Source organism: Mytilus trossulus, chromosome 1, assembly GCF_036588685.1.
Source record: "Mytilus trossulus isolate FHL-02 chromosome 1, PNRI_Mtr1.1.1.hap1, whole genome shotgun sequence".
Taxonomy (NCBI): Eukaryota; Metazoa; Mollusca; class Bivalvia; order Mytilida; family Mytilidae; genus Mytilus; species Mytilus trossulus.
Window position 1 is genome coordinate 86,454,152 of NC_086373.1, and position 24,914 is coordinate 86,479,065.

General features: G+C 30.2%; 1 protein-coding gene across 4 annotated transcripts in view; it reads right to left on the reverse strand.

Annotated features, from left to right (window-relative positions):
* The window catches only part of LOC134687982 (microtubule-associated serine/threonine-protein kinase 3-like), a 69,021-nt gene that overhangs the window by 5,219 nt on the left and 38,888 nt on the right, over positions 1-24,914 (reverse strand). For 2 of the 4 annotated variants that reach the window (XM_063548450.1, XM_063548471.1), the window contains 22 exons: positions 23,612-23,699; positions 21,378-21,462; positions 20,167-20,348; positions 18,746-18,769; positions 17,504-17,576; positions 16,713-16,922; positions 16,220-16,318; positions 15,222-15,348; positions 14,673-14,725; positions 14,288-14,370; positions 13,695-13,869; positions 12,803-12,894; positions 12,219-12,299; positions 11,492-11,562; positions 9,584-9,700; positions 8,621-8,731; positions 8,062-8,289; positions 7,486-7,625; positions 5,347-5,615; positions 3,454-3,614; positions 2,771-2,881; positions 2,023-2,234 (listed from right to left, as the gene is read on the reverse strand). In XM_063548450.1, the coding sequence (XP_063404520.1) occupies positions 2,023-2,234; positions 2,771-2,881; positions 3,454-3,614; positions 5,347-5,615; positions 7,486-7,625; positions 8,062-8,289; positions 8,621-8,731; positions 9,584-9,700; positions 11,492-11,562; positions 12,219-12,299; positions 12,803-12,894; positions 13,695-13,869; positions 14,288-14,370; positions 14,673-14,725; positions 15,222-15,348; positions 16,220-16,318; positions 16,713-16,922; positions 17,504-17,576; positions 18,746-18,769; positions 20,167-20,348; positions 21,378-21,462; positions 23,612-23,699 (2,792 nt within the window). Of the gene's footprint in view, positions 1-2,022; positions 2,235-2,770; positions 2,882-3,453; positions 3,615-5,346; positions 5,616-7,485; positions 7,626-8,061; positions 8,290-8,620; positions 8,732-9,583; positions 9,701-11,491; positions 11,563-12,218; positions 12,300-12,802; positions 12,895-13,694; positions 13,870-14,287; positions 14,371-14,672; positions 14,726-15,221; positions 15,349-16,219; positions 16,319-16,712; positions 16,923-17,503; positions 17,577-18,745; positions 18,770-20,166; positions 20,349-21,377; positions 21,463-21,507; positions 21,587-23,611; positions 23,700-24,914 lie in introns of all 4 variants that reach the window. The other 2 variants (XM_063548457.1, XM_063548464.1) reach the window with 2 other exon arrangements.

The window sequence follows — 24,914 nt, forward strand, 5'->3', positions numbered from 1 at the left end:
TTTAACTATGCAACCCCTGAGACAATGTTTAGTGAAAATTTCTTCTGTGAGTGCTGTCTCATAAATATTTCCCAAACATGTTTTTTTGTATTGAACTATAAACAATTGAAGAAAAGTTAGTAACACTTTTTTACTAAGTCTTTCCAGTTAAATATGGGAATTAAGACCATTTAATTTTTTAAAAAGAAATTATGCTGAGGTGCTTTTATTCTTTGCTTGAATATTCATGATTTTTGTTAAGAAGATAAATTTAATGTTCTTTAAATAATTATTTTTAGGGTAAGCATATAAATTGTTTTTGTACTTAATAGGGAATGGGTTTAGAAGTCCATTATTGGGTTTGTATGCCACATATTTAGTGCTTAACTTGGTTGGGTTTTCTATAACTTATAATTGCTGGAATATACACTATTCTACATATATCAGGTTATTTTTAGGGGTGCAAACGTTTGCTTATTTTAGCAGTGAAACAAACATTCCTAAAATACAATGGATTTCTAGATATTGACAGATTCAAAATACAAGATAAAATAAACAAAACGCACAGTTTTTGTTGTTGTAAACACTGGGTCTTTTTGAAGAAAAGTGACAAATAAAAACAAATTGCAACATCTTATACCATTTTTTTTAGGTAAATCAGGATAATTAAGATTGTCATTTTTTTATATTTCTTAATCAGGTTAAGAACCAGAAGCAAAGTTCTTAAAAGTGGTGATCCTAGGGTTTTGACCACCACAATTTGCAAAGGACCATCACAATCTTAGTATTTTGCAAAAAAATAATAATGAAGACCACCAGGGGAAGAAAGATTTCAAGAAGCATAAGCTATGAGAATATGATGTGCAATATGGAAAATCTAACATGTCTTACCACCAACAAGACCTTTTTTCTATATGTCATCCTATTTAAATAATTAAAAGTATTACTATGAAAAATTAAAAAAGAATGCTTAATAAAAGCGTTTTTCTGGATTAACATTCATCAAAAACACTCAAGGCCAAACATTTGAAAAGTCAAGAATGAATTTGTATCCTTTGGATAAATATCTTGATATGATTCTTAAGAAGAGTTATCCAAATAACACAGAGATATGTCTCCCATGTATGTTATTTTGATAGTTTAATGCAAATGGTGAATTTAAAGTGGCTGCATATTTAAGCATGTAGCTATGCAAAACTTTCAAGTCAATGAAACACTTTGGGAGATTGGACCAAATAATCTCAATGGATATGAGACAAGCAACAATGTTAAAACAGCATCATACCAAATTTCATTTTGTTCTTAAAATATTTTGTTCTTAAACTGACCTTTATCAAAATGTTCAACAAGTTTAAACTACCCCGTATAGCGGGTTATTTTCGCGGGTGTAAAATTTCGCGATTTTCATTGAACAAGGTATACGAAATCTGTTGGCGGTTATTATTTTGGCGGATTAAAAACTTTTATTAATATCTTGTATGTACACCTTTAATTTGGCAGAATTTATTTTTGCGATTTAGTTCTGTCCGCGAAAATAAGCGAAAATTTGCACCCCGCGAAAATAACCCGCTATACCGTATGCCAAAGTTTCAAAGTCAATAGATCATGACTGATAAGGTGTAACCTAACTATCTACATCGCAATGTGAAGTTTCAATACTCATACAACTGCATACAAAATATTCTTGACTAACCATAAGTAATTCACCTTATTCTAACCCAATCACAAACTTTAACATGCTAACTACAAAAAAGTTTCAAAGTTTATTGACCATGACTGAATGGATGGGGCCAAAATAATTTATATGGAAATGAGATGGGTCACTGCTAAAACAACTGCATGGCTCCTTAAACTGACCTACCACAAACTTGAAGAAATTGATGATGCTCTTGTTTCCTGGTTATTTAAGGATTAAACTTGACAAGTGACATATTGTTAATGAATTTCTATGAATCATGGCTGCATTTGAATTTCTCGGGTTTTTTTTGTTGTGTTTTTTTGGCAAAGGAATTTTGTGTACAAATTAAAAAAAAATTAACTTACTGTAACAATATGTTGTAAACTGTACACATCTGAGTCTCCATGATACACACGAATACTGTTAATAGTAAAACCAAAACCTCTCGCTCCTTTATTTATTATCAGTGGTGGTTTAAGACTTCTAGCTAAAGGTGAAATGTCTCGTGAAGGGGACCCGTCCCTAGAACTGGCACTTGATCCTCCTGGTGAGGTCATTGGCTTCACCACAAATTCATCTAAAAATACAATAGTATTGAATAACTAACAGCAGAAGAAATCAAAATTCTGTATCATATCATCTTAGTTCTTAGTATCACAAAATTTTCAGTACATGTATTGTAAAAACAATTCAATTTTGGATAATATTTGAATTAAGAATGGCATATTTTAGCTTATTTTCATGACAAAAGTCTTTAAAATGCATAAAAGAACCTATAAAGAAATTTAATGAATCTTCTGGTTGCTTTTTACATGACCTCACACAAAATGAAAAGTAGGGGAAAATCTGACCTAATCATAACTAATACATTGTTCTTGCCACCACCTTCACAACTTTGTCGAAGCGAGACAAAAAATCATTTGTAAATCAATACATCAGTATAGCTGATCAAAATCAGGAATAATAATCTTTATGTCAGAATTAAATCCCTGGACTGTTTAATGTTAACTACACATTTTTACTTATAATGGTTTACTTATACAATGATTTGGATGGAGAGTTGTTTCATTTGCACTCATACCACATCTTAATATATCTATATGTCAAACTTACCATTAGGATTGATGAGCAATGTTAAAGCTGTTGCTGAAAGTGATTTCTGTATATGTTTCCTTGAAGAAGAGTTATGTTCCTTCTCTTTATTCTCATCAACAGGGGATAATTCTGTAATAAAAATAAAATTTGTTTAACATGAAATGTAGGATTCTATATGTAAGATACATTTCCAAAAATAATCTATAAATATGGTAAATTTACAAATCAAGGCATCCTACTTTCAGTTTTTTGTCATTGCAATATCGATTTCAAAATAAATAAATAATTTTTTTATTGTTTTAGGAGATAACAGACACGACACAAATAATTATAAATCAAAGGATGGATCATTATTTCCTTTAAAATGATGATATAACTTTTTCTTTATTTTCTTTCTCAAATTGTTGTTAAACTCCTGAATCTTGTGTCCTCAAAATGTATATTTCCATTCTCAATTTTAAATACAATGAAAAGTTCATATTCCATACAAATCATAGAAAGAATGTTTAAGTACACTGCACTAGCTTCATATGAAAAACCTACCACTTAAGAAAAGCGATAACATATTCTACTAAATAATCAAAGTGCAAATTGCTAAACATTTAAGCAAATTGTTTTTGTTAGAGGACACAGCTTTTGAATTTTGCATTGTAAACTAAAACCTATGCTAAAACTAATATCTAAATCAGTTAACAACCTACCTTTAGGACTTGTTATGATATTGTCATCATCAGAAGAGATTGCAAACTTTGGAATCATACTTTTAATAGGTGGTGCTTTCTCTTTCCTGGTGGCAGTATATTCCTTTTCAGATTTGCCAGACTCAGGGGTGCTAGTTTTAGGATGCTGGAATCTAGGTGTGCTGAAATACAAATAATTTATCCAGTTCAGTGTTATGTAAGTCTCTTACACCGTTAAATAGTTAAAGTCATTTTTAAACTAATGTAGATCAAAACTTGTGTTTTTAAACATGTTTTAATAATGAGGAAATCACTTATTAGTATATAATTTATTAAAACTTTCTTTTTGCTCTTTGATAAAGGCAATATAGTGACCTGTATTTTTTCACATCTATGTCATTTTGTCTTTGGTATATACTTGTGTTGGTGGCAATCATATCACATGTTTTGTAAGTTGCCAATCAAACCTCATTACCATATTTTATATTATGGTGACTTGAAAAACACCGGTACCTCTCAGATTACAATTCTACCTTGACAGGTAAGTTTGTATCTAGCCTATAAAATACTTATTTAGCCTTGAGAATTGAAAGGTCAGTTTATCCCATTCATACTAAAGAAGTTGGTAAAATTGGCTTCATGCCATTTACCTTGTCCAAAATTAAGGTCACTTTATTGTTATTGTGATATTGTTAAAGTACAAAAGCACCCTATATTCTGACCAATGCTTAAACTTTGTGCATCTTGATTCAATTGTTTAAAATATGTTAATGTTGAATTTTAGGGGTTACTTTCGGCCTTTTTTTTACGTGTTAGTTTTCTTTTCAGATATAAAAAAAACTATCGGCTTGACTTTATAGAAATAGACTATGCTTGCAGGTTCTCTTGTTTTTTGTTTACACCAAATTCTAACGGATTATTAAATTTAGTTGCAAAATATTTTAAACGAGAGCTGATTTTTTTTTTTTTATCTTTTAATGTGAATTGAAGGTTAAATAATTATAATGTGAATTAGAATGAAGAAAACATCTTGGTCTCAAAAAAAATCATCAATCAGGATATAAAATTCCAAATATTAATTTATTATACTAAAATAAGTTCATATAGAATAAACTTTCTAAGATTTTATTGATTCCATTTAAATTGAAATCTCAAGCCACTGTTTTGCATGTTTAGGTCATGTCCCAACAAAAAATCAATAAATATGACAGTACAATGTACTCTAAGCACAAACACATAAGGTCACTGTGAAATAGACATCTAGGGCAGGAGCAAACTGTCAGTTATACCAAACCAGTTTGACTAGATCTCTAGTTTAAAACCAGTTTGACTAGATGTCTAGATTATTCTTGGAATAACAATGGTGTGGCCTATATTTTGACAATGTAAATAACATGAGGACCTGGATGGTTTTTTTTAATATCTGTATTCTTTAAAGTTTTAGGGCATTTTCTTTTAATAGCCTTGAAATAACTCATTCTGTAAAATTCTCATGAAAATGATTTTCCAATTTAGTCTTTCTGTTACAAGATTATTTATCAATTATGTACATTGATCATGATTATATTATCAGTATTGCATTACAGTTACCTAAGTAACCCTTTTTTTTGCACAGTTATTCTTTATACTTTTGCAATGCAGTAACTTATTCTCTATTCTTTATTTTGATGTTCATTTTTTCTATTCCCTATTATTTTTTGTTGCTATTACATGTATTCTCTATTCTGTAAACCCCATTCTGACCCTCATAGGTAAACTTCTTTTGTATGTATGGGATAAACTGACCTTTCAATTCTCAAGGCTAAATAAGTATTTTATAGGCTAGATACAAACTTACCTGTCAAGGTAGAATTGTAATCTGAGTGGTACCGGTGTTTTTCAAGTCACCATAACATAAAATAATGTTGTGCTTACCATTCTGGTGAACTGAACACATCTTCATCCATTCTGATTATAGTACTATCAGTTTTATCTGTAGAGTCTGTACCCGTACTTAATGTCTCCTGTCTCATGATTGACTGTAGTTCTAGAGACGTGTCAGAGCTTTCTGATAGGTTAGAATCCTTCCTCTCTAATGTTGCCCTCTCTAACTGTAACATTTTAGTCTTCATATCATCAACACTGGAATGTCTCCTTCTACTTTCACCTTCTGGATTCTGCCTTCTACTTTCACCATCTTGATACTGAAGTATACAATATATTGATATAGGCTCACACATAAATTGTGATCAAAATTTATGTTTATCAGATAAAGATTTTTATTACTGATAAGTTGATGAAAATTACATAGGACAAGGTTCACTTATGGCCAAAATGGCCTATAATATCAACTTCATCATCAAATACCAAAACAAAAAGTTCACAAATTGGTTCGTAAATGGGTCTATTTCAAAAGTCTTAAGGTGGTATGGGTGTCTTTCGCCATCTTGGATTGTAAAAAACAGAGAATCTAAGGTCCATCTTTTCTATTAAATTAGCAAAATTTGATGCAGGAATGCAGATATTTAATGTGAATTTTCATTTAAAAGAACCAATTTATAGAATATCACTTATAAATATTGATATATTTGCAAGTGTAGATTATTTTTGGTCGTTTTTGAATATTTTCATATTGGCGATTTAAGGGGAGGTAACTCTAAAACAGTGCATTTTCTGAAGGACTCTACATGAAATTTTCCTAATTTGTCTTTTAGTCGGAAAAAAGGTACGGTGACCCTATCTTTTCTTTTGATATTCTCAAAGCATTGTCTGAAAGCAATCTTTCCCTAATTTATTTTACAATTCTATCATTTTGTTTAGTTTCTATTCACAAAATGTTGTTTTTTCCTGCATAATGCATACAAAATTTGTCATTTTGTCACAACCTGTAGCTTGAGAAAATGCGCGGTGACCTATCATTTTTATAATATTTTTGAACATGTATCAATAGATACTACATTTTGACAAAGTATGAACAAATTCTATCATTTTTATTTTAGACTCCCATACCACCTTAATGGTCAATAAATCAAGTTCTCTTCATAAAAGTACATAATACTCTCCAAATTAGGCCTATTTTGGACATTTTGTCAAATTATGATGATTTGGGGTAATTTTCCGATCTAAAAGTTTGGGAAAAATCTGGCCACCACCTTTAATCCAAAATGTTTTGTAACTAAAATATTCTAAATGTGATATCAAAATTCATCAATATAAAAACTTTTTGGATCATGGATGGCGGCAATTGTTAATTATGCCAAAAACAAAATTGACCTAAAATACAAATAATGTACATAAAAGGGGTCATAGCTTCAATTTTCTTTGAGGAAGGTGCCAAAAAACAATATTTTAATATAAACAGTATTATCACAAGTATTTCTATTTGAAATTTGTAATTGTTTGGCCTGATTTAAAAAACATTAAAAATTTAGGGCCAATTTTAACCCTTTGTTAAATTTCAAATGAGAAAATTGCTTTTTTTTTAGTTTAATCAATCTTCTTTATCTAACACACACGTATTTATAACATTACCTATAATAAAACCACCTATAGTTTCACAAAACGTTTGTAGACTTATTTCCTAAAATCAGCATTTTTTTATTAATTTTGTATTGCTATAAATCAAAATTAAACTAATTTAAGTTGCTTTGTTTTAAAGCTTGTCAAATATATGAGAAGCAAACTTTATAAAAGCGGGCTTAAAAAGAGGATGTCAGCTTTACTTAATGAATCTGATATTAATAACTTTTGTAAAGGTTGATATGTATCTTATAAAACACAGTCAATATGAAAAGCACTGATTTTTAAGCACATGATTCTATCAATGACCAACAGTTTAACTTTTTGGAATTTTGGATCCTCAATGCTCTTCAACTTTGTACTCGTTTGGCTTTATGAATATTTCGATTTGAGCATCACTGATGAGTTTTATGTAGACGAAACGCCCGTTGGGCGCACTAAATTATGATCCTGGTACTATATGATTACTATTCAAAGGACAAAGGTATCTTTTTTATCTACAAAACAATGTTGTAATCAAAGCACATGTACAATGTATCTATCACATGACATTACCTCATGTAGTTCTTCTATTTTACTGTAGACTTTACTATATCTAGGAGAACATGAGTTAAAACTATGGAAGAGAGAATCTTCAGGTTCATCCTCAGTATCTTCTGCTGTCTCTATATCATGATTGTATCTTTCAGAACGAGCTGTAATTATAAATAACAAATATCAATAAAGTAAAACTTGTGTTAGCAATAATCACCTCTGGTCATTTTTTTTTTAAATGAACAAAGTATAGCTTGCTCCATTAAGCTTGGCATCAACTTTTTATAATTTCTTGACAAAAATTCATAATGGAGAATATGTAAGCATACAGCTTATATGAAGTTGACCAGTATTGGAATTAAAATATAATCTCATGATGTGACAATTGTTTCATGGGAAAGAGATGTGGTAAAGTAGAATATCTCATTTCTTTTGAGCAGGGTATACTTATTATGATATCAATAATTTTTTGATATATAAAAATATGATTTTTTTAAATTCTGCATTCAATGACTGATTGATTGTTCTTCAAAGGCTGTATCAAATGCATTATAACTGAAAATTAAAACTTGAGGTACATTGATGATAAAAACTTACGATCAAAATAACTGGTGTCTTCATCGTCATCTAGGTTAGGTACAAACTCAGCCTTTTTTCTCAGTAAATTATCCCAGTCTAAACCATAGAAGAAAATGTGATCCTTGACTTCAGCTGCCCCACCAGAACCTAGTCTATTTATTGGGTTATGTTGTAGTAAGTTAGCTATTAGGTCTTTAGCATCATCTCGTACCTGCCAATCTTCTTCATCTGGCCACTCTAATTCCTCTAAAATAACAATAAATAACAAATTAAAGGACATGTTTTGTCACTCTTTTATCTCATCAGCAACTTTCTTTTTATAGTTATATTTTATAGTTCATTTCTTTTTTAATATTGAAAACTATTATCATTATGAAATCAATCCTTACGAAATCGGAAGTAATTTTCAATTTGTACATAAAAATAAGATTATGTTTTTCCATATTTTCTTCAATGTCAAGGACAGTGTTAACCTATTAGAGTGTATAGATTTCCCTTTTTATGCAAAAATCATTAAGAATACTTTAGTTTCTGTATAACAGACTTTGCTACCATTTACAAAATCTAATAACCTTACCGTTAATGACTTGAGAGAACAATTCTTCCGGTGTATCTCCAAAAAATGGTGCTATTCCAACCAGAAATTCATATAATATAATTCCCATTGACCACCAGTCTACTGGCTTGCCTGAAAAGATACATTAATTGACAGATGTATATACTTCTGTTAAAATAGTTTAAACATATCAAGTCATATTTTTTTCTAAAATATATATATTTTTAAGAAATGCATTTTTTGTAGCATTATTATTTGCTTTTCCAGCAATTAGTGTCAACCAACTGATTGTTGTACTTAAAAAAAATACAAAGAGATACCGTTTTAAATCTGTCAAAATTTAATATTCTCTTACATAAATAGCAATATACAACCAAAACAGAAAATCATGAAATAATATCTTGATACATGCTTCACCATATTCTTCTTTATGGATACACTTATCAGTATGGTCTAATGATACTGTAAATGATTGAACAACACTGTCTGAATGACTTCCTTAACAGTTGGTAGATAGGACAATATTCCTAATGCGCCTCTGATTGAGGAACACTAAAGTTGTTTGTAAACAAAAAATCTCTGTGTAGTGATACTGGACATGTTTCAATTTTTAACAAATGACTGAGCTTAACCATTTGTGTTGATCTGGGAAGTATAGGACCTTAGAATAAATGTGTAAAAACTATGGAGTTATTATATGTATTCAAAGTATTAAATTTTCAAAGAAATTATTGTGTGCAAAAAGATACTTTTTACCATGAAGAGCCGCATCACGAAAGGATTTTCAGGGTATGTTAATATATGGAAAAATAAATCACACTTCGTACCCCGAAAATTTAACCACATATGTGAAAATGTTTCAACATTGAAAAAAGCCATCATATACATATACAAGTTTACAATATGGACTGAGCTACAGAAGAAAACGTTACCATTACCACCTATAAAGAAACATTTCCACATATTGCCTCAGATATAACTTACCATATTCTTGTCTAAGGATCACCTCTGGAGCTATATATTCTGGTGTTCCCTGAACCTGTTTATCTCGGAATTGTTTACAGTCTTTGTCCATTGATCCCTCATATAAATTTGTTGTCACTGTAAAATAATAAAATGCCATTAAAAATTGATAACTGTTGTCTCAATCAGAAACTTGCTTAATCTTCACTGTGCTTAAACGGCCGTGGGTAACTTAAGTTACCCACGGCCGTTTAAGCACAGTGAAGATTAAGCAAGTTTCTGATTGAGACAACAGTTATCAATTTAACTTAAGTTACCCACAGCCCAAGATGTAGCCGCCTAGCTTCAGTTAGGAAGTTTGCTCCTATATAATTACAATACCATGAATACAAAAGAAATGTTCAGTAATTAAAAAGTTATATAAATCTTTTAGAGAAACTCTGCAATGTAAAACGTGGTTAGTTACTACAAAATAAACAATTACAGCACGATTTGCCAAAACACTTAAGATGTCCGTAACTTCAAAACAACTTGTCCGTAACTTTTTTCTGTATACTAATAGGGATGTCCGTAACTTTAGCATAATGTCAGTAACTTTCAAAGAGGTCAATCCTTAGCAGAAATACAGATGAATCAGTCCAACCCTCTAAAGAAGATATGTATGATTTGATACCCGATCTTATTGAACCCCTGAGGCCAATGAAACTGTAAGAAGATTTTAAATCTACCTTTATTGCTATAATAAACTGACACATGTTCAACAATATAGCCTACCATCTACTCCTAGATTTTGGCATTTTTTCTCTCACAATCAACAACACATCACACTAGATATAGTAGAGACCATACCTTTTTGGCTAGCAATTCAGAAATTATTTAATGGAAAGAATATCCTTTTTTTCCGCCAAGGACTCATCAGTGAACAATCTATAAAGCTAGAAGAATGTTAATAAATTTCGCTGTACCGTCAGAACCCGTTTTATCCCGGGAATATTTTTTTCAAATTTAACGGAAAATCTGTGACACTCTGGTTTACTTTTTTCTTGTTCAGTTTGAAGCATATCGCTATTGTATAAATCTATGTAATAAGTAAGGGGTTTGATAGTGTTTATTGTCCTTTAACTGTTAAAATGGTTAATCTTACAATTTTGAAAAAAAAGTTACCCACATCCGAAAATAAAGTTACGGACAGTCTGATTATTTTTAACTTATAAGTTACGGACATCTTATCATTTTTTAAAAGTTGGCCTTGTGCTAAAGTGAAGTCAAAATTAACGAATTTGAAGTGATGGTAGGTGATTTCTTTATTCAAAAATCCTATCAATATTTACATAGATCATTTAAAACGTTGCAAAAAGTATATTTCGTATCAACTGTCATCTCAACGAGTTTAGAGTCCGCCATCTTGGGCTGTGGGTAACTTAAGTTACCCACGGCCGTTTAAGCACAGTGATCTTTATTTTGTTTTTGTTTTTTAAATTGAATAGACACCTTATATATGCAGGAATCATCTCTGATGCAAGTTGGAAGACTCTTGGCCCGACGGTCTCAATGATTATCGTTTTTAATAAATCAATTTACAAGCATTTGGAAAAAAACAAAAATTGTCTGAAACATGTCAAAAATACATCAGCCAGCATTTTTCTGGGTATGAGCTGTTTACGAATATCTTGTCTTCATGTCCTTCCTCTCTTGGATGTCTTGAGTAAATTAATAAACAGATACAGAAAATATTTTCAGTATTATCCTATTGTTTCCCTTTTTCTTTCCTCCAAAATTGATGTAAATTGATGGGAAGTTTAAATACAGGTAGAAGTTTATACCCTCAGTCATTCAATGAGTTGAAGCTTATGTTTTGACAAAAAAGATAATCTGCAAAAATATCAGCTATTTTATTCATGTAAAGTAGAGCAATAAAATGGCACTTACAACTCATCAAGCCAATCTTTGATAAACCAAAATCTGTCAACTTAATGTGTCCAGTAGCTGTGATGAGCAGACTGAAACAAGACCCAAGACATAATCAATACTTAACAATACAAATGAATAAAATTGGATGAATTAAAATAATTATTTTCTTTTTAATACAAATTCAAACATTTTCTCATTAAAATCGATTAAAATCTCTGTAGATGCATACCAAAAGAAACCAAATCTTATTAATCACAACACCAGTTACTAATTGTGTATGTAAATGTCAAATTATTTCATCATTACTCAGTATAAAGAAACTTATTATTTCACCAAATATTTGGTTTAAAAAAGAAATTTAAAGAAGAATACTTTTGACTTAAAACGAGTTACAAATTTAAAGTGTAAAACAAGTAGTAAATATAAGTAGGTTAACTTACTTGTCTGGTTTGAGATCTCTGTGAACTATACCATAACTGTGTAAATATTAGGTTAACTTACTTGTCTGGTTTGAGATCTCTGTGAACTATACCATAACTGTGTAAATATTAGGTTAACTTACTTGTCTGGTTTGAGATCTCTGTGAACTATACCATAACTGTGTAAATATTAGGTTAACTTACTTGTCTGGTTTGAGATCTCTGTGAACTATACCATAACTGTGTAAATATTAGGTTAACTTACTTGTCTGGTTTGAGATCTCTGTGAACTATACCATAACTGTGTAAATATTAGGTTAACTTACTTGTCTGGTTTGAGATCTCTGTGAACTATACCATAACTGTGTAAATATTCTAATGCCAGAACAGTCTCAGCAAAATACATCCTGCAAATAAAAAGCAGTTATCTTTTAACATATAGTTGCACATAAAACAAGATATTTGAATGTTCTGTGCCTGTGAAAAAACTTTTACTTTATACTACATTTTTTTAGAGAAAATCAATAATCTTGAATTAATAGTCCGACACATTTGACTAAAAAAAAAAATGAAATTAAAGTTTAAGCAAATCATACAAAAATTCGCATTCTGTGTGAGCCAAGGCTCCGTGTTGAAGACTGTACTTTGACCTATAATAATTTACTTTTATAAATTGTGACTTGTCTCATAGACACTCATACCACATCTTATACTATTGACACATTTAAATTTACAATATTTTCACTAGTTTAAACTTTAAAATGCATTATCATTTACTTCTTAACATTTATTTCCTTGTCTTGGTGTTAATGTGTTGCATTTACATTAGGATGCATACACAGTTCACTGCCTTGATAACTAATTCCTCATTTATTAGGTTGGAAAATGTTTTTCACTATTAATTAATTACCTTGCCAAATCAAAAACCAGAGCCCCTGAGTTCTTTAACAGTGTGGCACAGTCACCACCTTCTACATATTCCATCACCATACACAGATGTTTCTACAAACAAAGAGATTCACTAATGTTATAATTAATGATATAAACAAAAGATTTGATTGGTTGTTGGTGTTTAACACCACTTTCAGCATTGTTGGCTTTATTATGAAAGTCAACATTCCCCTGAATTTACTGTATTCATTTGTTTATCTTTTACTGTAAAACGTTCAAAATGAAAGCTCATAATAAACACTTTCACTGTTGATTTATTAAAAATTTCTCCTGGTCAGTGTCTTATGAACTGAATAAAAGTATTACTCTGTGCTAACTAATACTTCCATGTTCAATTGGAACAGTGACTATACAGTTGAACAAAGAAAGATAACATTTGTTTAGTTTCCAAGTTAACTCATTGCTTAAAGACTTATTGATTCATTTGTCTTTTTATTTTTGAAATACATATTAAAATAGATACTGTGGATGCATTATTTTTCATGGGTTACTATTTTTTTATGGAAGTTGTGGGTACAGTTAAACTAATTACATATTTTCTGAGGGCTTGTATGCAGACTTTTGCAGCACCATAAAATCAAATATTCCCCAAAATGCCATGCAGTTTCAATCTATCAATGAAAATTGGAAACCACGAAAATAAATGAATCCACAGTAGATATTTCAAACTTATTTTGAATACCGATCATTCTCCATTATCTGAAAGTTCTTCAAATGAAATAAACATCACAGTTATTGAAGATCTGGTCATTATCGTTATACAAGGACTGCCAATAGGACAGTCTATATCACAATAATGACCATTTTTTAAATAACTATTATGTAATTACATTTTTCTGTTTTCAAATTACCTGTGTTTCAAAACTACAGTACATGCTAACTACAAATGGATTGTCTGTAAAGCTCATGATATCTCGTTCAGTAAATACTTGTTCAGTTTGGTTCCTCAGAACTACATTCTGTTTACAGATTTTCTTCATTGCAAATCTTTGTCTAGTTCCTCTGTGTCGTACCAAGTACACTGACCTGAAACAGTTAAAATGTCACATATCTAGTTCAAGGAAACATACTAAGATAACATGAGACTGTACAAATACAGCAGATTAGTTAGTAAATATTTCAATTCTGCTTTATGGTTCAAATAAAAGCTTCTTCCTTTTTTTCTTCAAATAATTACCTGCTTAACTTCACGTTTATTGAAATTAATCCCATATTAAAGGGTATTAGCTGCAAATTTATCATAGAATTGGCACATATTCTGATTTGCTGCAAATTTATCATAAAATTGACACATAGTCTGATTTGATTTATAACATACTAAAATATTTACCAGAATAATCAAAGTTCTGTTTTGTCTAAATATTAGCTAATGCCTTTCAAACACAATTATCATGTCAATAAAAGACAGAACAAGTGTAATCTACTTTATATATATACAACTTACGCATAGGCTCCATTACTGATAAGTTTAATGGTCTCAAAGTCATCTTCTGTAGGTGTTTTAAACTTTGGAACATGACTTCTTGCCTGAAAGTAATGTCAATACTTTGATCACTATTTAATTCAATGCAAAATTAAAACTTTCATGGGAAATAAATCCTTTTGTTCAATCAGGGTAAAATAGCAATGTATAAATCATATTTCATAAATATTTGTAGTGTATGCATTTAAGAATCAAACTAGTTAATCTTTATAAAAACACAGCATAAGTTTTTAAATCTTTAAGTAGGTATAATTGTAAAATCTTTTGACTTGGAGATTAAAATAGTTCTATGGGTGAAACGAATGAGACGTTTACATTTATCTTCCAAAAGAAATTTCTATTTTACCTCATCTGTTGTATCTATTTCATCTGGATCTAACAATGGAGGGTCTGTTAATTCTGTAATGAAGTCATTGAAAAATATGAAAACAAGTTATATCATGCATACTATTATAGAAATAAATTATTCAACACTAAAAAAAAAATCATACAGACATCAATTATCAAAAACAAAAAACTTGATATTCATAGAGAAATAATAAATTGAAATTAAAAAAAATATCTTTGTTTGGCACACATCCTTATTTGGTGATATCTTTAAAAGGTGAAATGCTGTACATTGTAATTATTCACACCATGAAGACATCCTGTAACATGTAATAATGACTCACTGCATGAAGAAGTCATATTAAGTCTTAAACATAGATATTGTAATATTGTAGCCTTTCTAATAACTAGTACTTAACCATATCATATATGGTCCTTAGTAAACACAGTAATCTTTCAATAGATCTATTGTTTAAACTTTTAAGTAATCTGACTTGAAGTTAGTGATTTACTAATGTGATGCAAGTCTCCAAACATCATTGGCCGAATACTTATAACATCTACAAACCTTTTAAAGAATCTTTATTAAGTCCTAGTTTATTAAATATATATTGTGGGACATCTTTCTTTACAGTCTCCTTAACCTGTCCTTCTGCTTCCTCCAGTAATTTATAAAATTTCTCTGGATCAAATTCCTGAAAATGATGTTAAATTTTAATACCATAATGAAATACAGTTTACCTTTTTTTTAATCTGCATAAATGGATTATGCAAAAGACCTAGAGCTCTAATATTTTATACTTTTGTGTGTGGTAATATTGAATCTTTCCTATTCTTGTTTTTGTCCTAAACTTTCAATTCTAAGAAAATATTAGAAATTAACTCCTTTGCATTTTAGTTGAAAATGATTTTTTGTATTTATACTGTATCTTCATGAAAGCAAAACCATGCCCAAGGTTTTTTGTGCTTTGAGTTTTCTTCTTAAAATTAAAACCAATGAGCCATGATTATGATCTACATCTAAAGTTAGTTGTTAAAGAAGTTACCATATAAGCAGTTAAATTCAAAGAAATAGTTCCACTTTTAAGCAAATCTATATCTCCTAAGTTAAAATTGTACAGGGTATTTCTTTTCGTAAGTTGGGCGTTATTTAGGAAGCTTATTTAATAACTTCCTTTGTTATTGGTAAACACTCAAGTAAATACACCATTAGTGATTATTTTATTTTTGTACTCAGCTCAAAACGAGATAAATGCTTGGTGAATTCCCCCTTTCCCATTTCATCATAACCTCATACAAGTACTGCTGATATTTATAAAGACTTGAAACACTTGTTGCCTATATACTTGAGTGTATACAAACAATAAAGGAAGTGAATAGTTTCCTTGTTTACTGGGTTGACCTTCCTTCAAGGTCACTTTTGTTTTCTGCCTTTTAAAAGAGCAGTCTGTTTCTCAATCTAGAACAGAAAATAAAAAATTCCTAAATCATCTAAGAAACTAGCAAACTTATATTCTATGCACGAAATACAGACTAAGTTAGTAAAGCATATGTTTTAATACTTACTAAACATTCTAACAAGCGAGCTGGTCTGGATATTATAAGTAACAGTTTCTTGATCAAAGGGTAGATATAATTATATGCTTCTTCTTCTTTTTCTTCAGCCTAATATGGAAACAAATATTTATTCATTTCTTGTCAACTACATTTATTACTTCAATGATATATAGGAAGATTTATTTGTTAGCCTGTTTAAAATGAGTACCACACTATATTAGAATACAAACATAGGCACACAATAATATTCTATAAGACTCTCTAAATACACTTGTATCAATAATGTATTATCTTCAGCAAAAGCTGTTGATTTGCAACAGAGAAAACCACAAAACTAACTTTGATGGTTAAGAACTTGAATCCACTTCCAAATAATGTATTTTTACCAGATCAGTATTTTTTTTTTCAATATTTACATTTGAAATACTACAAATTCACATTAAAAATAAAACATTCTGCCATTTATAAAACTTGTACACCTGTGATTACATGCAAAACTTACATCCTCGACTAGCTTTTCTAGACTCTCAGAAACTTCATAGAAGTAGGAACTTGTAATTTGTTTCTGTTCTGATTTCTCCAGGGTATTCTTTGCCATTTCTAACACCTGTTTATGTAGGAATCTAGATATAGCATCACATTCATGGTTGGTTTCCATTTTAGTGTGGAGATCTATGAAATTCCTCAGCCTTTCTTCCATTTGTGATGTGGCCTACAACAATACAAACAGTATTCAATATTCCTATTATATTGCATATTATATAGTCAAAGTTCAATTCAGATAAAGCAGACATGATGTTGTTTTTTTGTGTTAGGGCTGTATAAATGCTTGGGATTATATTCAACAATAACGATTTATACACATCATTTCCCCCCTCCCAATCAAATTCAAAATATTCCAAACTAGTACAACTTTGACGTATAGAAAACCAAGGATTCTAAGAAAAGACAATTTCTGACAATGAAGTGTAAAATGTAGAATTCTCCAATAACCAGACATACCTAGAACTAGAACAGTTGCTTCTATGGGTAATTTTGCATTCAAAGTTTTGATAGGAACATAAGGATATATGAGATTCCAAGTCTTGTAGTTTTTCTGATGTTTCTATTTCATCCCTTGTCAGAATGTTCCAATAGATTTTTAAGAATACCTAAACTGTTGGTAAAGAGTGTGAAGACTTTCTCACCCAAAGTGAAGGGTGACAAGACTATCACAGTTCACAGCAACGTTCAGGTAACAAATAAACAGGTGGGAATCCTACAGGAATATCTCATCTTTAATAAGATTCTTACCTTCGGAAATCTGTCTTTGTATACACCATTCATCATCACTATTTCATCTCCCCCTGGGGAAGCCCCTGGAGTACTACAATAACAAGGAAATATTATCATCAAAAATCTTCTCATAAATTTTATCTGAATTACTATTCTTTTAAACAAGATTTTAAAATTTAAGCAAGAACAGCAAAATAAGAAGAACTATAACTTATCAAAGACATTATACAACAAATTATATGAAAGCTAAATTATCTTTACAAAATTAATATTGCTACTTAAACTGAATAAAAAGTGTATTGAAATAAATTTATAAATGATACAATTTGAAATATAAACATTGTTAATATACATGCATATAAGTGTAAATGATCAGATGAATAGTATCACATGTTACTGCAACAGTGATTAAGAGTTATTATTAGGACCTGTTGTTCATCTATTTCAAGACGGATATTTTACTTATGATTCAATATTTCTCAGTCCATTTCAATAATAAATTAAAGTTAAATATAACCTAGCAACTATTAATTGCCAGAGATTTATTTTGATATTATGTCCCAAAATTAGTGAATTAGTATTTAAATGAATTTGACAACACCGTGTAAAATAAATAATATGAAAATAAATCCCTGCAAAGTTACAAGTATCAACACTACAAAATCCTATCACTATATACTGTAAATATAGAAAGTTACATCAGATATTGAGAATCATTTTAAATACACCATACAAGTATGAACAACAAATTCAAAGGAAACATGAGATTTCTGAACATGCATTTTAATATCATGGTAATTTTTGTTTAATTTTCTTAAGACAGTTCTGAGAAGTCTTTACATAGTCAGCCTTGTTCATGACAAAACTCCCATTAGCATTCTTTAAAAGGAGAGTCAAAGCAAGTTCAGGATAAAGTTGGCTTTTTCATTACAACAAGAGGCATTCCAACAACAGTATTTGCCATAGACAAATATATAACACAGCAACATCACATTCATAAAATTACATTTGTGTTTCTAAATAAAAAAATCTTAACCCTATCTTTGTGCACAAAATACTAACATCAGCCAATGTTCTTAATAACGTGAAAAACAAGTCATAAATTAGTAAATAGTAGTCGTAGAAAGCGATCGTAATTTTTGTGGAAGCAGTTTAGAACTACAATTCCGTATCCAAATAAGTGTGCAGAACTATAGAAAGCATAGGAAGGCATAAATAAGCATACATATACATGTATACATAAATAGATAAATGTCTTACTCAATCAAGGCAAGCCAGGATAAACTGTTCACCAAAAGCAAAATGGAGGGTGTAAATTAATCATTTCTACTAATCAAATTATTCAGTGATCTATCATAAGCTACAGTTGTGCTCAAAGGAACTTAAAGTTAAAAGCTCATTTAAAACTAATGCAGGTTGCAGAAATATAGTTGAGACAAATCTAGAAATCAGTTTAGAATTTTATTGTTATTTCAAAGCAGTGTTCCAGGAAGCAAAAGACAGAAAAATCTTTGTTTTGGCATTGAAAAAGTGACTGTGACTGTCATTTATGCATGGAACTATTCATTTTAGTCTTTTAAATTTGTTTTAGCTTAAATGAGCTTTTGTGTATCAAATTTGAAAATTTAAATTAGAATTATGAAATTTTAATTGTATAAAATTAATTGCCATAAAATAATCTTTCCGAAATGTCAATACATTTGTGTAAAATTATATGGTTTACATATTTTTTATGTTTTGTTTTTTTCTCTCTAACATGCAGAACATTGGTTATGAGGATGTATGTATGCTAATGACTATGTAAGATCTTTAGTGAGATCAGGTGATTTTAGTGCCATTTACTGATTATTTTTTTTACTTATCATATACATTAGCTTATTAAATTGGGAAATAATTTATGGTTTTCATATGGTTTGCTGGAAATGTCTAAAAAGAGGATATATCAACTCTCTTCCAAAAGTCAAAATCAAACCAAAAGATTTCATAAATTATTTCTTGTTTTAGAAAATGTGCCATAAATACATGAATGACGTGATTGCACTCTGTAGTGAGCAATGTCATTTCCTAAATATGATCCTTTCATTAGATTTATGGACAAAACCTAGTGTGACAATGATTTGTATAGAAGGAGTTTTATATTGATTACAGATGTCTGATTAAGAAAGCCAAAATGCACATAAATCATATTCGGTCATAGAAATTGACAATATTTAATGTCAAATAGCAAAAGATAAATGGACAATATTTCAGACCAGATACATAATCAATGATTAAAAAACAACCTGGCATACTGTAAATTCATTATATTCATTGGTACCATTTTTTTTAGATTCATGAAACATTGAATTATATAATATGGATAGTTGATAAATCATAAGGTGTTTTTAGATAAATTCTCTACACAAGCCGATAGGTAAAATGCATATTGCTGATTATCTAAGTGTGTGATTCCTTTTCTCAACAAAAATAGGTACCCAACAAATAATGAATCTACAGAATGACAATGTACCAATCACTTTATATCTTGTTTATTTCATACTGTATTTTTGATCTGCGTAAACACATCCTTTCCCTATAATTTGTACAATTTAAGCTTTTAGTAGCATGCTTACTAATCTACTTGCATTTTCAAATTTGTGGAATGACATTATAACAGTAGGGATTGAATGAACCTGTCTCACCTGAGGCTTCTAGATCGAGGTCTTTGAAAGGGCGACAGTGGAGAATGTCGACCATCGTTGTCGTCTAGGCTTATCATGTGACCTTCATGGGGACCACTGAAATGCTTAGCATAAAGACCCAGGTCCTCATTATTAGGGTGGTATGGTAACTGGTTTAACTTCTCCTGTGATGAGTACTGAGACTGAAAACAAACATTATTAATCACATTATTAACTGAAGCACTCTCAATCACAGATTCTAATGCAACGTTGTTTGTAAGGTTCATTATGATTGAACAATGTCACAAAATCTCATGACATCAATTGTGAATTGATGCTATGAAAAGTAATTCCAAGCGCAGATGAAGTCTGACAGATTTTAAATGTATGATTTGAAGTTTTCTGTCAGTTTCATAAGAAAGGAGATATCAATATTGTATTTTAATCTCTGTCAGCATCAATTGGTGATTTGATGGTCACAAATACCTGGAGCTTGAAATACAACACAGTTGTCTCCTAAATCTTAAGCCCTATCAGTAAAATCTTTAGACACTTTGAACTCTTACAAATCAGAATCGGATCACATATATACCTGAACCACTTGTTATTTATTTAATATATTTCTGACATAGACAATAATGATGGATTGTTGTTAAACGTCCAGTGTGAAATATTACATGCATGTGAGAATGACAACATTTTGACTTAGAATAAATACGAAATGTTTTTGTAGTATGCTGATTTTTAGTGTGCTAGTTCACATAGAAAACATGTCTCTCTACCCAGATAATTATTCTGACTGAGATCCATCCAGTCTTTGCTCTTATTTATACATCTTGTATTCTTAGCACAAATTAAGCAGAGAAACAGCAAGTTTAAATTTGTCTAGTTTGACCCAACTGTGAATCAAACCCTTGACCACTGGCACTCAAAACAAGCATACTACCATTCAGGCAGTTTTTTTACAATTCGTTTAAAAGATTTAACTTCTCCTGAATCAACACTCTGACAAACTATGAAAGATAAGCAAATGTGTGCCTCAATATTTCATGATTTTTCTAATATCCTTTCAAAGTTGCTTACAATGCTACAACAAGTGATTATAAGTATTTTTTCCATTTTGATTACATCTTTTATTACAGAGGTAGAGTATACTACTCTGGTTTATGAAAGAATTATATTGAATTTATCCATAGAAGAAGATGTAGAAGATGTACAACATAAATGTTTACCGATACATTAGAACTGCTACATGGCGTGTTTGTCCCGTAACCTGAAGATGGCAAGGAGGCAAAAGACCAGCGTCTACCATCACATCTGAAATAATAAATGACAAATTCAACTAGAGCTTGTATTGCTCACCTGGTATGTAGCCAGCACCTTTGCAACTCGATCAGCTCCAAATGAGAAATCTTTATAAAGGCTCTCCAAATCAGCATTCCTATAATGTTTAAAAGAGTATTGGAAGATATGAGGGGTGAAGGTCAATAAGACAGACATTTATTCTATTTGAAAATAGAATAGTTTTCTCAATGGAACTCACATTTTAATGTTTTTTTCATTTCATTATAAGAATTCTAAATGAAATCAATGTATCGGCCTTTGTGGTAATAAGATCTCGGTGAAATTGGCCAAGATATTGCAGTGGAAAATAAGAAATATGATTTCCCACTAGCTTTAATATCAACTTATTTTCATTTTTGCTTTCAATTTATCCTTTATTTATGCTGTCAAGAGAGTTCTTTTAATATGGTTTCTTTCATCGACAAATATGATTCCTGTTGTCTTGAAAGAAAAGGCATGGTAGCATAGTTTGAAACTGGGAAATTAAACTAGTTTATCATAAATGGCATACAAACTAGCTGATACAATTTATCTAGAGGCTCTGCAGAGCCCATATCCCACATAGGATATCTATATAAAATGGAAGATCATGATGTGTTTTAATTGCCAATATACATAGTAAAGTCAAAATTTACTATAATATAGAAACCACACTTAATTGTGTGATGATTCAATGGAATGTAGCAAACATAAATCTTCTGCATGAACATAAATGTATCATTTTGGTTAGAAATTGGTTCTTTAATGCATTTTGCTTAGTTGTTTTACAAATTTTTTCTATATTTATATACTGTAAATTCAGAAGCTATTGGGTGCATTTATTATTGCAATTTTTTTCATTTTAGACTAAATGAGATTTTAATTTTTGCGATATTCAGAAAAATCCTGTTTGATTTATAAAAAATTTCAAATTCTGAGTTCCAATTACTGCGATTATAACCCTGTCGCATTTTTTGCAATAATAAAAACTTTGCAATAGTAGTTTGTAATTGAAGTGTTTTGACAATGTTTCCTTTTTTCAAATTGCTATCATGTGTATCAAAGAATGATGTGCAGCATACACAATTACTCTCTTTTTTTGTGTTTCTACTGTCCTGTAAAGTTCTACTTTTCGTAATGTTTATTCCATCATTTGGTGAGTTTAGTCTCAACTCATTACGTTATACTGTACTCGTGTTCCATTGATACCATTTTAAAGGACTGCAGAAATACACCTGTTAGGTCTGTTTTTACCTTCATAGTTTGTGTTATGATACATTTATACAAATAATGTTAACACTGGTTTTTTTTCAGTTATAAGTGACAATTTTCAGTGAGCATTGAAAAACATGTACATGAGAAAATGAATAGTATTTCTGATTGTAAAATGTATTCCTGACAAAACACATCTTGAATACTAAGCAATGTCAACCTAAGAACATGTTTATTGATTGCAGCTGCTTATTAGATAAATACATCACGCTTCAGTATCTCAATCTAGTACAGACAACTAGTCAATATATTTTTTCTATAGAGAAATCTAAATTCAATAAGCTAAAACAGATAAGAGTGTTGGTCTAGGGCAGAGAAGGTCTTGTATGAATAAAATACATGTTTGGTCTACTTCATTGAGATATCAACCAAATGACAAAAATATCTTAAATACATGTTGTAGTCAATATATAGTCTGTCATCCATATTTTACACCTTTTTTCAAGACTTTTGGTTGAATTCTGACAAAATGTAATGTACAGACAGTATTTAATGACCCATAAATGGCAATGTCTGTCATTGCAGATAAAATATGGCATCATAAAACAATAAGTTTACCATTATTACAGAAAATGGGTTATTCTGATGTCCTGAACAACTGGACTATGTTTCCTTTGCCAATCAGGTTCACTCATAAAATATCCATTTATTGCATAGTAAGTAAAATAATTCTGTACAGATATCATCAGATCAACGGGAGAATGTGGAAGAAATAGTTCTTATTAGAGGATTATCAATCAGTGAATTGGCATTACATTAAATGGCTTTCATCCATCTCAAAGTTTCTTTTATTCCATTTAATATTCCTTTTTGGTATGGCCTCAAAAGTTGTTTTTTATCTTTTTATTTTAATTGTTTTAAATATACTTACTTTTTAACTTGGTTATGCGCTGAGTTGAAAGCAAAACTACCATGAGTACTTGGGGACATATTTCTGGGACTATCATGTGGGCTGTGACCTAGAAATAGATAAATATATTTCATAAGAACATTGCATCACTGTACAAAGTCAGCTGTGACCTGCATGTATATTTCATAAAAACATTGCAACTACAAATGTACTGAGAAGACATGATTTAAAACTCATCAAAAACCAATTAGGTTCTCCTATTTCTGATAGGCTGCTTCTTCTCTTAAGAAGATTCATATTTCTAGTTTAAGGCAGAATGAACACATCTATTATTCAATTGTCAAGTGTGTGAGTTCCAAGTACATGTACTATGAATTCCTAGTGTAGTCTGCAGTACTGTGTGGGCAAACCACAACCACCTGGGGAACTATTTTCTGTATTATTTATTTTCAAAATGAATAAAAGCTTTCATTGCATAATCGATTCTTCTGTGTACACATATGCAAGTGTAAACAATGTGGTTCTGTCCATTTTTCATTTCAAAACCTTTTCAGTTTATTCACTTCTTTATAATGTTTGATAAAATTTAACATTTTCTAATCAATTTATTTAAAAGCAAACCATATATACACAACTTCAAAAAGATAAAGCAATGGCAGGTACTAGTTTTCCAATTAGGTTAACTTCAGCTTTCTACCAACCCTATAGTGCTTTGAATAACAATGGCAATCACAAGGACCTCATTTCACTTTTAAGACAGGAAGATCAAAAACCTAATATTCATTTTTTTTTCTTTATTTAAGAATACCTGGTACTGGTTAGTCTGGTTGTATAATGCTTGAGATAATTGCCTTACATCAGCCTTTCGATTGAAAATCCTGACAGAAGGATTCAAAGGAAAACGTTTTTTTTTTATGATGAAAAATTATTGTCATGTTGAATTGGTTTTTTACAGGGCTAAGTTTTAAAAAAAGAATTGTCAACGCAAATAATTTGTTCCTTAAGCAAAGACATAATTTCTCTAGAGAAATACATCATGTGATCAGTCACTTCTCCTTATTACAATACTTAACGTAATTATGTAAATCTGTACCACGAAATAACACATTTACAATGATATTTACAACTACATGTTCAGAATATATAACTGTTTTACAGAATTGATAGGACAAAAGATTTCACTGTATGCTTGAATACAGATTTGTGTTTAATGATTTAAAATTCATCTCATGTGAATTGTCTATTTACATGTTTAACCATCTTACTTGGGAATATAGCAACAACCAAATTATATAATTTTTCATCCTTTTTCTAAACATTGTTT